Genomic DNA, 12,797 nt, shown 5'->3' on the forward strand with positions numbered 1-12,797 from the left:
TAAATGTGCTATATGAAAGATTAAGAAGTATCTATTGACAGAAATGCAATATAATATACATAACTATGTCTTCAGAGGTGTATAAAAACCTTACACGATGTAGCGTTGTTCATGTTTTCATTGCCTTAGAATGAGCTATTTATATCTACACTGAATAAAATTATAAATGCAACACTTTTTTTTGCCCCCATTTTGAGCTGAACTCAAAGATCTAAGACTTTTTCTATGTACACAAAAGGCCTATTTCTCTCAAATATTGTTCACAAATCTGTCTAAATCTGTGTTAGAGAGCACGTCTCCTTTGCCGAGATAATCCGTCCACCTCACAGGTGTGGCATATCAAGATGCTGATTAGACAGCATGATTATTGCACAGGTGTGCCTTAGGCTGGCCACAATAAATGGCCACTCTAAAATGTGCAGTTTTACTGTATTGGGGGGTCCGGGGGTCTGAAAACCAATCAGTATCTGGTGTGACCACCATTTGCCTCACGCAGTGCAACACACAATCTCCTTCGCATAGAGTTGAGCAGGTTGTTGATTGTGGCCTGCGGAATGTTGGTCCACTCCTCTTCAATGGCTGAGTTAGGGTTATGGCTCACCCACACGACGTCATACACGCTGTCTGCCATCTGCCCTGTACAGTGAAAACCGGGATTCATCCGTGAAAAGAACACCTCTCCAAAGTGACAGACGCCATAGAATGTGAGCATTCGCCCACTCAAGTCGGTTACGACGACGAACTGCAGTCAAGTCAGATGAGCTTCCCTGAGACGGTTTCTGACAGTTTGTGCAGAAATTCTTTGGTTATGCAAACCGATCGTTGCTGCAGCAGCTGTCCGGTTGGCTGGTCTCAGACAATCTTGGAGGTGTAGATGCTGGATGTGGAGGTCCTGGGCTGGTGTGTTTACACGTGGTCTGCGGTTGTGAGGCCGGTTGGATGTACTGCCAAATTCTCTGAAACGCCTTTGGAGATGGCTTATGGTAGAGAAATGAACATTCAATTCACGGGCAACAGCTCTGGTGGACATTCCTGCAGTCAGCATGCCAATTGCATGCTCCCTCAAAACTTGCGACATCTGAGGCATTGTGCTGTGTGATAAAACTGCACACTTTAGAGTGGCCTTTTATTGTGGCCAGCCTAAGGCACACCTGTGCAATAATCATGCTGTCTAATTAGCATCTTGATATGCCACACCTGTGAGGTGGACGGATTATCTCGGCAAAGGAGAAGTGCTCACTAACACAGATTTGTGAACAACATTTGAGAGAAATAGGCCTTTTGTGTACATAGAAAAAGCCTTAGATCTTTGAGTTCAGCTCATGAAAAATGGGGGCAAAAACAAAAGTGTTGCGTTTATAATTTTGTTCAGTGTGTACATACACTTCGGGTCCCCTTACATGGAATTCGCCATGTTGTTTCTACAGTAGCCCTAAACGGACAAACTGCTACAAAGTGCGTTTCGTAAATACATTATCTCCTTCATAAAAGAAGCGGAAACTTGACGACATCTTAGCCGTGTCAGCCGCCGTTGTGCTTTGAAAGGGAGGGGTGAGCTGTGGAGTGACCCGTTGGTTGCAATTCGCAACCTCACCGCTAGTTGCTGCTATATTTCATACACTGGATCTTTAAGTTAAAGTCTTTGGGTTAGCTGAATGCCACAAAGGCCACAGAAGAAAAAACAGCTTTTCACACCACCCCATCGGCAAAGCAGCTGGCCGAAACTACAGCTCCAGAGCACAGCGCTTTAAGAATTCATTAGACCACAGTCTATCCCAGTCACATTCGCCCTTCCACAGATGTGGAGGAAATTAGTTTAGAATTTCCTGCACGCCTCTTTCAGCTTTCCTACTTCTTAGTTGCTCTGACAGCGAGAGCATAGAGGAAATAAATTAGATCTGTCAGAACGTGTTGGGTAAAAGGTTATTAATAACTCACGGTAGGTGCCTTTGGGGATTAAAGACAGACATGCAGTACAGTCAAAATATTAATGCAAAAACGTAAAGACAAAAACAAAATGCAACATGTGAGAGTGGGTCATAAAAAAGTGATAACCAAAAGAATAACCTGTGCTTGATAGGTCAAATACAGATAAATAAAAGGGTCATAGATACGCACCATAAACCTTGAATGTGTTGGTGTTAATTACTAAAGCGATGTCATGTCAATATTTAAATATCTTAATAAACAGCCATTTTTGTTAGAGGTTATCATGTCCAAACAACAGCTCTGGGCAAAAGTGAAAATTTAAGAATCTATTCCTTTTTAATTCAAGTGTTGGAATTATGAATTGAACTGGTCACACCCCACAGGATGTTGGACAGGAATATGAACCAGAATGACAAGAGGAAGAAGTTTACATATTGCAAGTCAAACACAAATCTTCTACTTGAAATTGGGTACTCGCAGGTCCAGGATTTTATTTATTCATTTTATTTCATATTCAATTGCCACACCCACTATTTCTGTCCTTGCTCACCCAATGAAAGAAGCAATACCATCATAGATATGGCTTAACAGTGCACAAACTCAGACTTTGAGTTCTAGTGCTAATGTGTGTCTAAATTGAATAATTTCCTTCCTACACATTGGCGGCTGTGATGTGTTGGATTAAAACTGAATCAGTACTGGGGCATCTACAGTGCACGTCAAGTGTGTTATCAGGGAGGCTTATGCTACAAAAGAGACCCACAAGGGTCTTGACTTCTAAATGGGGTATTATAGAAGTCTAATGAAGTGAGAAATGAGAGACAGAGACCCATGGAGATCTCCTTCACCTGGCTAGAGTGGATAAACTGGCAGAAACAGCAGAAACCTCCAATGAAACACTTTAATTTATTTTATCATATTAAAATGTGCCGACTGAAAGCTCTGTCAGTAAATGAAACAGGTGTTTTATTTCAGCTTTGGTAAATGTTAAAGCTGCCAGCACACACATAGTTTCTGCCAATCTCATATTAATCTTGAGTACCTATAGAGTAGTATATTGGATACTTCGTATCTTCGAAGAGTATTTAGTTTGATCACATTTATAAAAGATTGATACATCTGTTTGATTATTTCCGGAAAAATACGACGTCCTGGGGGTGTGCAGGGGGCACATAATAGCCTACATCATCGCATTATCCCTGCATAACTATTGATTCACTATAAAGTTCGTGTTGTTTACATTATGCACGTACGCGCCGATTGCCAACCAAATACAGACATACAGTATGACTTGGTTTCACTTACCGCATGCTATTCATGTCCGGCATCTTTTAGCGCTGGGAACGCTCCATCTATCAGTTTCAAACGATCTGCAAATCCAGCGTTATATCCACTATTTATATAGCATCCAACACTGAAATGCTGTGAACAAACAGACACACCTAAACCTCACTATCGCAAGAGTAACGAGCTGCAGGCCCACAGCGCAGCCAATCTTGACACAGCGCAGACAATCTTGATGGTAAACGGGTCTCTCTCGTCGGTTGGGCTCTTTCTTTCGCCTTGCCGTGCTTTTCTGGGAGAATTGCCCAATAAAAAGAATAGAATCCCTGTTACGAAACAGGGATCCAGACTTATAAAACACTTTTCGAAACAAGTTGGATCGCTGGGGGAGTGTATCAAGCACAGAAACATTATGTCATACGTTCAACTCGTTTTTTGACAAGTTGACCATGTTAAGCATGATAAGACTGCATGTTTAACATCGTAAATAAGTCAGAATGCATGAAACATCATTGCATCCACCCTTTAACCTCTATTACCACAGAAAAAAATCAGATTTCCCGCTCAGTTTGTAAAATAAAGTCATGAAGTCAGAATTAGACTTACAATAAAAGGTTTACAAAATAATTACGTTTTAACATGAGACTGGTGTGATAAAACTACTTACTAGCCCTGTTTGTGCAAAGTTATGATTTTTTAGCTATTGTCATGAACATTGATGATGCATTACACCAGAAATGTATTCCCACCACAAAAATGATGTTTTACCAAGCTCAAATATTTTTAAGAGAGGAGGTTTACTTATCCATGGAAGAGAAGACATTCTGGAAAAACTGTTGCTCCTTTTTGCATATAGTGAAAGAAAATAGAGATTCTGTAAGTCACTAACATTTTTCTGAAGGAATATGCATTTGAAACAACATGAGTACATAGACTCCTTATAGACGACCATTGTAAGTGATTTACTGTAAACACATGTTTTGTTTGGTTGTACCAACAGAGGGTTGTTGGAGCTTAACCGGTTTTGAATCCTGGTAAATTCCACCAGCACCGGTGCCATGAACTGTGTATTCAAAACTAAAATAGAAAAAAATCGTTTTGTTGGTTAAATGTCTAAATGGTAAATGAATAAAAAAATATCCCAGATTTCTGAGTCACTTAACTGTTGTCGCATAGGGAACAGTCATTCGCAAACAACATTTGCTTCCGATTACATCACCATGGTGAAACATGTCAGCTCTTCTGACAATGAATTTGACACATAAATGGCTCATTATGTTGTGGACTCTTCTTTTCTTAAGTGTCTCTTTTGAGTAAGTGATTTCACCCTCTGACATGCATGCAATGCTAAACCTGATTGCCTCATTGGACATATAAATCTTGCTTAGAGACAGAAAAACATTTGCATGAATTCCAGGGATACAGGGACACTCCTATAGGCCGAATCATTCTGTAAATGATTGATGCTAGTCTTTATACCTGCCACCAAAAACAAACACCTAGAGTATTGATCTGGGCAGTGCGAACAAAACCTTTCTGTGTAGTTATGCTAGTTAATGACCCATTACCCTACTTCTCCTGGGCGTCAGTAAAACAGCATGTCAGGCTCTATTCTGCATTTTTTATGGAAGTTCTTGAATCAGTATAAGTGCATATGCAAAAATGACGATTCCGATTTGCAGGTGTATTTCAGCATTAAAGGCCCTCTAATGTAGCCCTTTTACAACATGTAATATAAATCTTAGGAGTCCACAGAATGTGTCTGTGAAGTTTCAGCTCAAAATACACCACAGATCTTTTATTATACTGTGCCCTACAAGTCTATTTTTGCCTGTGAGGAAAAACAGGCTGCTTTGGTGTGTCTCTTTAAATGCAAATGAGCTGCTGGTCTCCGCCCCCTTTCTAGCAGAAAGCTCATGGCTCTGCGAGCCGGTGCTTCCAACAGCAAAACTGAAGAGAATGGCCATTAAGCGAATGAGAAACACTGTCTCATCTTTCAAAACCAAACACATTGTTTGGTATAAGTGAGAGTACATAAGACAAACGCGTTATTTGTTTAACAACTGAGCATGCTGTTTTCTGAGTGAATGCACAGACGCGTTACATCTTTAAAACTGGCACATTGCTCTTATAAGTGACAGTTAACATGATAAATGTATCATATCTACGAAAACCAAAAACATGCTCTCTATGAGTGAAACACGTTATGTCTTTACAACATGCACATTTTTTTTATACGTGACAATACATGGGACAAACGCATCATATCTTGGAGTTTAGACTCTGGAGTGAACAGGGCATTTGCGTGCCATTATGTAGATGTTTGGAATGCACTTGGCAAAGGGAGCAACGTAATTTCCTCATTCTCTTCAGCTGGCATATTCCCATGAACACAAAGCATTGTGTCCGTCATTAGATGTCGCTGTTTTAATGGCATAACTTAATAAACATACATTTTATATTTTGAAAAGTTTTATATATATTATTGTTTATATATTATATAGCATATTTTAAAAACTTTTTCAAATATAAAATGTTTGTTTATTTGCAAACAGTTAGGTTTTATGCTTAAATTATGCCATTAAAACAGCGACATCTGCTGACGGACACAATGCTTCGTTGTCACAGGAACATGCCAGCTGAAGATAATGAGGAAATTATGTCGCTTACTTTGCCAAGTGCATTCCAAACGTCTACATAATGGCACGCAAATGCCCTGTTCACTCCAGAGTCTAAATTCCAAGGGCTCTGCCCTTCCAAGGGAGTAGAGCATAGGAATGATAACTTCATTTTGGAATTTTCCCCTCGACAGCTCGTGATTGTTCGGTACGAATATGCGTACCGTTACACCCCTAGTATAGCGTTGTGCCATGTGCAATAAATTAAGCCACTGTCATTTGTCTTTCCATGAATTAGGCTCATTATGAATTTACACAATTTTAAATTTTAAGCTGTGCCACTACGCACATGCCAGTCAATTTTTGCCATACTTTTTGTAGAATTTCCTATGGTAACCACAAAGACAGTACTTGTAAATAAATCACACAATCAGTGGTGTCAATTGCCCACTGGGTCTTAATGAGGAGTCGTGGGGTTATTTGTTATGTTCACATCCTGGAGTGCCCACAGAAATATATCCAAAATAATATATACAGTATACAAACAAAAATATTGTTTAAATGAACAGCTTATGCAAAAGAACTTCATACATTTATAGCAAATATCTACATGGCTGACGATCTATTTCTTTGAAAGTATTTGGTTAAAGGGGTCATATGGCGCAAATACGTGTTTTCTGTGTCTTTGGTGTGTTATAAGTTGCCCATGCATGTATTAGACGCATAAAATTGCAAAAATTAAAGTGTCGGAAACAAAAGATGCATTCTATCTAAAAGCGAATGCTCACCCAGACCTGCCTGAAACGCCTCATGTAACCACACCCCCACAAATCTACTTCAGTTTGTGGTATGATTTGACTAAGACCGCCCAAATGTATACGCAAGTAAGGTGGGCGTACCTGTTCGTACAATTGCTTTGGAACCTGATGTTCTAAATATGGACATTACATTTCCGTCACACGCTTGCAGTATTCGACCAATCACTTCTCACTGGTTAACTGGCCAATCATAGCACACCTCGCTTTTCAGAGCGATGAGCTTTGTAGAAAATCTGCACGTTTCAGAGAGGCGGGGCAAAGAGGAGATACAAACATGCACGGTATGTGGAAAATACAGCGTTTTTGAACCTAAACTCTTGTATACACACTGCATTACAAGTAAAACAAACGACAATATTCGTTTTAGCCGTGTCATATGACCCCTTTAAGATTTAGACCTGTTTGTGAACGTAATCCCAAGTAGCCTGCTTTAGTATGAATTATCCGATACCTGATTAAATTGATATCATATCAAAGAGGTGTGTATTCAAGTAGCTAAAGAATGCCACAAACGCAACAAACCAGAATAACCAGATCGCACAGCTCTGGTCACACCAAAGTATTTCAAAATGTGCCACTTGATAATCTAATTCAGTCTACACACTGAGTTCCCTCACCTTTTAACAAAGATTCCCATTAAATATTTTAGATCTAATCTAATCAGTACAAAACAAAAAACAATTAAATATAAACATTGTAAACATCTCAATTCCTTAACATTTTACACATTTCTAAAGCTTTCAGATCTACTTTTAAATTCCATGTTGACTGCAAAAACCCTAACATGATACAATAGAAAAAAACACTACTTTTCTTTAGTCCAGCTTTTAACCTAAACAAACTACTCCATACTTACAAAAACTGCATTACAGAAAAATATTGCAGGGCAGCCACCGGAAGATCATTAAGGACCATTTGACGAACCATAACACAAGTAACGGACCATAACACATGTAACAATCCTTTAAGGAGAGATGTGAAATTATCCAGTCAATCATCAACTCGCAAAACCAGTAAAAGTCTGCCTTTTTAATATATCACCAAGGACAAACTTGTCACATGTATTTGTAAAGGAGGAATCCCATGAATGCTGCTCAAAGCAGGTCTGGTGGCAACTGCAAAAAATACTTTTGTCAGGTTCATGAAAACACCCGATTAGTCGTTTGAGTTGCCAAACGGCCTACTATGTTTGTTCTTAAGCAAGCACAAATGCCACACACCCAGAAGAGCCCACATGCTTGGTGATGCGAGTGACCTGTTTTGGCTGGGATTGCAGGAACTTTGCAGATGTGGTAAAGCCACAGGCACACTCACCAAGTTCCTGTCTTGTGCTGCAGACCCCCACGCCGTATTGCACGGTCGTCTCCGCTACAGTTTTCAGGAAGTCCACGTTGTTCTCAGCAAAACCCAGATAGTTGTAAGAGCCCATGTTGATGACGTTGTCAATCGTTCTGCCTGTTAACCTTTCAGAATAGTAACACAGGGCAAGGTGTTATTAATATTGATTTCTCTTGACAAGCTTATTGTGTACATAGTTACTCATTGTTCGAGGCTGGAACTGAATCAATATGTATAATATAAGAGCAACTGAGTGAATAACAGGGAGAGAGGAGAATTAGAGAGGCTGATGAAAGAAACAACGAATAACATGAGAAATAAGAACAGAACAAAATTAAAGAAACTCTTTTTTAACACATCTATGCTGTTTATCAGTAAAACTGATGGTAAATGTGGTTATTTGGGTGAAGCCGGAAGGCCTGGGAAGCCTTTGTGGTTAACCTAGTTGATAAACCTGTTTGAGACAACAGCACTTCTCTCAAGGTCTTTTCAACAAGGTCATAACTGTTTGAAAATCTACCTGAAGGTCCAGTTGTTATCATCAGAGACTCTTTCCATGAGGTCAAAAACAGGACCTGGTAAAGTGCAAATGGGCCGGTTCCAGTTGTCCCTCACTCTCATGTACAGGTTGCGGTTGTAAAAGTTTTCAAAATCTTGATACAGAGGAACAAAATCCTGTAATACAAGAAATTAACATTCAACATTAAACAGCTCTAGAATAATCCAGCATCCTGTTTCAATACATTTAGACACTAGATGCACATGTAACCACAGTCACTCTTTGTGTGTGGGTAGTTTCGAAATCCATGAGACAAACCCCAAGTCTGTCTGTCCTTAAAGGGTAATCATCCCAAAATCAAATTTGTGTGATTTTTTACTCACCCACATGACGTTAAACATGTTTTGAGACCTACCGGCGTCTTCGGAGCACAAATAAAGATATTTAGGTGACATCCAAGAGATTTCCAGGCCTCCTCATAGACATCATGGTTATAGTTGTTGTCAAGGTCCAGAAAAGTACAAAAGACATCGTTAAATTGGTCCATCTGCTCATAGTGGCTCGATTGAATTTTTTTGAAGCGACGAGAATGCTTTATGTGCGAAAAACAAACCACAATAACGACTTTAATTGATATATTCTCATGTCAGTCATGGTGTACGTTCACGAGAGCACTTCGACGCATGCGCATTCGGTTGGGCAAAAAAGTGCAAGTCTTCCTCAATATCGAAATCATCAGACCTTTTGCGAAGATCAGCTTATATACAGCGTGCGTCTTGTAAACACAAGAGTTGCGGTTCGGGATTTTCAGTCAGAACGCCGGCGTCTGCCCCCACCGAATGAGCATGCGTCGAAGTGCTCTGGTGAACGTACACCAGGACTGACATGACAGGGGAGAATATATAGATTAAAGTCGTTATTTTGGTTTGTTTTTCGCACATAAAGCATTCTCTTCGCTTCAAAAAAATTCAATCGAGCCACTATGAGCAGATGGACTAATTTAACGATGTCTTTTGTACTTTTCTAGACCTTGACAACAACAATAACCATTATGTCTATGAGGAGGCCTGGAAATCTCTCGGATGTCACCTAAATATCTTTATTTGTGCTCCGAAGACGCCGGGAGGTCTCAAAACATGTTTAACATGTTGGTGAGTAAAAAAAATCACACAAATTTGATTTTTGGATGAACTTACCCTTTAAGTAAACTCTGCCAAAGACCGAAGGAGAGGAGGCTAAGCAAACTTCTCATTATGTTGCTTTCAATAAAATTTCAACTGCTCTGAATTCTATTAGGCTAGCTAATATAGGTAGAACTGTAGAAAATAACAAAGGCACTACAAACTCTTTTGGAGAGACCGAGATATGGAATAAGTGCTCAAAACACAATATAACGTTTCCATTGGCTCACCTGCTTCATATGTTCTCATTTATTACAAAGCAGTGAGCACACGAATTAAAGCTCTGCTGGTGTTCTGACAAATACTACAATGTAGAAACCAGGAGGACCAGAAATGACACAAGATAATTTGGGTCCACATGTAAATTTTGCACTTAAATGCTAATGGAGTGGACAGGCCTTATCGAGCACCACAGAGTGAAATGTGCAGTGCTTAACGATTCCTTTTCCGGTTCATATATTTATTTTCATTAGATATTAATGGCAAAATATGATGCTGTATCAGCATTCCTACGCAGCGAGATCTGATTCAAACTCACATGATTTCTAGTTGAAGCAGCTCACACATTAAAGCTAGCTCATAAGATTTACACAATGCTGCGGTCATCCATACTAACAGTGCAACAAAGCAGGAAACAACAGAGCAGAAAATCACAAAATGTGTTCACATTAAAGCATTTTAGTCTGCGAAATCAAGCCATCGCAAAGGGTGAGATTCTCTCATAAAATGTACGTTTCGTGATTTGTCTGACTAAAAAAAATAAAATTATTATCTTAAGTAACCAAATAAAAGCATGTTTTTTGAAGGCAATGTTCTCAAAGGACAGCCTGTTAACAGAGACAATGAACTCGCACTCCTTTGAGGTTTATTTGCGTATTAGCCTCATCAGTATTACCGCACACATACCATGGAGATTTTCCATAGTGTAAATGAAATACACCATTTGTAAGATACACAGTAAAATCGGCAGTGTTAAAAAGGTCAAATTAACACTCACGGTGTATATATAATCCACACTCTCAAAGTGTGGATTATATAAACACTGTGAGAGTTAATTTGACCCTTTTTAACACTGGCGATTTTGCTATGCATGGATAAATGATATTAAAGTAAACAAATTGTGACTCACTTACTGACAACGCTTTGGGACTGAATTTCATCAGTGTTTTACATATTTTTCAATAACTTTTTGTTGTTTAAATACAAAGTACTTGACAATGAATATCTTCAATATCTTCAAATCTTGAGGTACATTTATAGCTCCAAGTTCCACCAATTCAGTATAAATGGTTTACATAAGATAATATCAAAACACACCACAAATTACACATACCTTTTGCTCTTCTCTCTCCTGAGCCTGGTTGCACTTCTCAAGCCCAACAGCTCTTAATAATTCCCTGAAATAGCCAAATAGGGTGACAATGCCAAACCCCATGTACGTCAGGACAGCCACATACATAGGGGCCTCCTCGAATGAATCTTCACCCCTATCCCAAGACCGATAAAATCCATTTCCCTTGCCATTGGAATGCACCTACAACATCAGATGTTGACAAAACTTAAAACAACAGTTAATAATACGTAATTACATCATAAGAAAATATAAAGTAACCTTGTTGTTTAAATGTAAGATCTTATTTGAGGTAACAGCATTATATTGGACCACAAAACAAAAACATTAAATACTAGTTTAGTTTTATATTAAGCTTAATAAAACTAAAACACACAAATTTACATAATAACAATAACTTCTATGTGTTTAAAGTAAACTATATAGCTATTAAGCTACTTTTCAAACACCAACCAAACACCACAGTTTGTTTTATAGGAACCACAGTTATAGTTGTCTTACCAAAGTAAACGAGTTTTTTTCTTGTGTTTGCTGTGGTCTTACAAACAACCTACTTGAAAAAACTTGGGTTAGCATTCAGTAGCTATTTTCATACAGGTAAACTACACGCGCAAAGATTTCTGGGTACATGGTGCCCCGATTTGTGCCTGCAGCATAAGTGAAACTGAACGAATCAGTGAATTATTCTTTTGAATTAATTCATTTATACAAACTGTCCAAACGAACCGACTCTGAAATGAACCATACTCCCCATAGCTAAACTTTCCGGGAATTTAAAACCGCGAATACGTTGTAAAATGCTATAGCTTTGACTGTAAAACTCCCGTGAATTACCTTTTAGAAACACCAAACAAAACAATTTAACATTCGTTTAAAAGACGTTAACTGTGATGCAATCTGACATACCTTTTCATTTCTGTGATATCCATTTTTCACACTAATGTTATCTTCCAGTGGTTTCTGGTTAGAACTCGATCCGTTGCGTGGATGATGTCCACCTGTTCGTATCATGTTTGCCAACGTCAACGCAGACAGCCAAGTTACAATATATTGAACTTCCCTCAGTCCCTCAGTTTAGAGAAGTGTGCGTGTATATCCGTTGAGGTGCAATTCCTCTAATGAGAGTTTACCATCCGACTTCATGCTCAATTGATTTTGATTTGAGTACACACAACTTTGGACCAGGAAGTGTCTACGTAGGGACATCAGAAGAGCGACGCGACGCGACGCGACGCGACGCGACAGTGTACGCTCGCGCTGACAACTGCGTTGATCAAGAATGAGAGAGCGCTGACTTTGAGCTTTAGTTCTTCTGATGTGTGCTTACTTTCAAACTTTGTCACATTTCTGTCGTTCCTCCCATGTGCTGTAAAGTAAAGGAGAAGCAAAAGTAAAAGTAAACCCGATGTAATAAGCCACTAAAGTGAAACTTAATGTAGTAGACTACAGTATGTGCGTATAATATAGACTATTATGGGGCAATGTGAAAATTGGTATGGGTGTCTCCTCATTAGATCATTGTAACTATGGTAAACAAATTATATGAAATAGAAGCCTTAATACATATTGAAAAGAATAATGGATGAATACAGCACCCCAAACTATCAGTATGTATAGTGTTATGTTAACGTGACACTACACCCTCGGTTTGGAAACAGGTATTATTGCAACAGTTCCAACATGAGCCGACTTTGAATCTCTTTGTTGCGTTTTGCATGTCTGCCACACCAACTCCATTTAGCAGAATGTGGGAAGCCTTCACCGCAGAACAAGAAGCCA

The 12,797-nt window shown here is 39.0% G+C and overlaps 1 protein-coding gene across 1 annotated transcript in view; it reads right to left on the bottom strand.

The window, feature by feature from the left end:
- Positions 1-12,219, bottom strand: part of sptlc3 (serine palmitoyltransferase, long chain base subunit 3) — a 28,550-nt gene extending 16,331 nt beyond the window's left edge. Inside the window, exons 1-4 of the mRNA XM_057341939.1 lie at positions 11,925-12,219; positions 11,001-11,201; positions 8,508-8,662; positions 7,964-8,112 (exon numbers count right to left, since the gene is read on the bottom strand). Coding sequence (XP_057197922.1) covers positions 7,964-8,112; positions 8,508-8,662; positions 11,001-11,201; positions 11,925-12,029 — 610 coding nt within the window. The 5' untranslated portion in view covers positions 12,030-12,219. The remainder of the gene's footprint in view (positions 1-7,963; positions 8,113-8,507; positions 8,663-11,000; positions 11,202-11,924) is intronic.
- Between the last annotated feature and the right edge of the window lie 578 nt (positions 12,220-12,797).

This window comes from Triplophysa rosa, linkage group LG9 (assembly GCF_024868665.1).
Source record: "Triplophysa rosa linkage group LG9, Trosa_1v2, whole genome shotgun sequence".
Lineage (NCBI taxonomy): Eukaryota > Metazoa > Chordata > Actinopteri > Cypriniformes > Nemacheilidae > Triplophysa > Triplophysa rosa.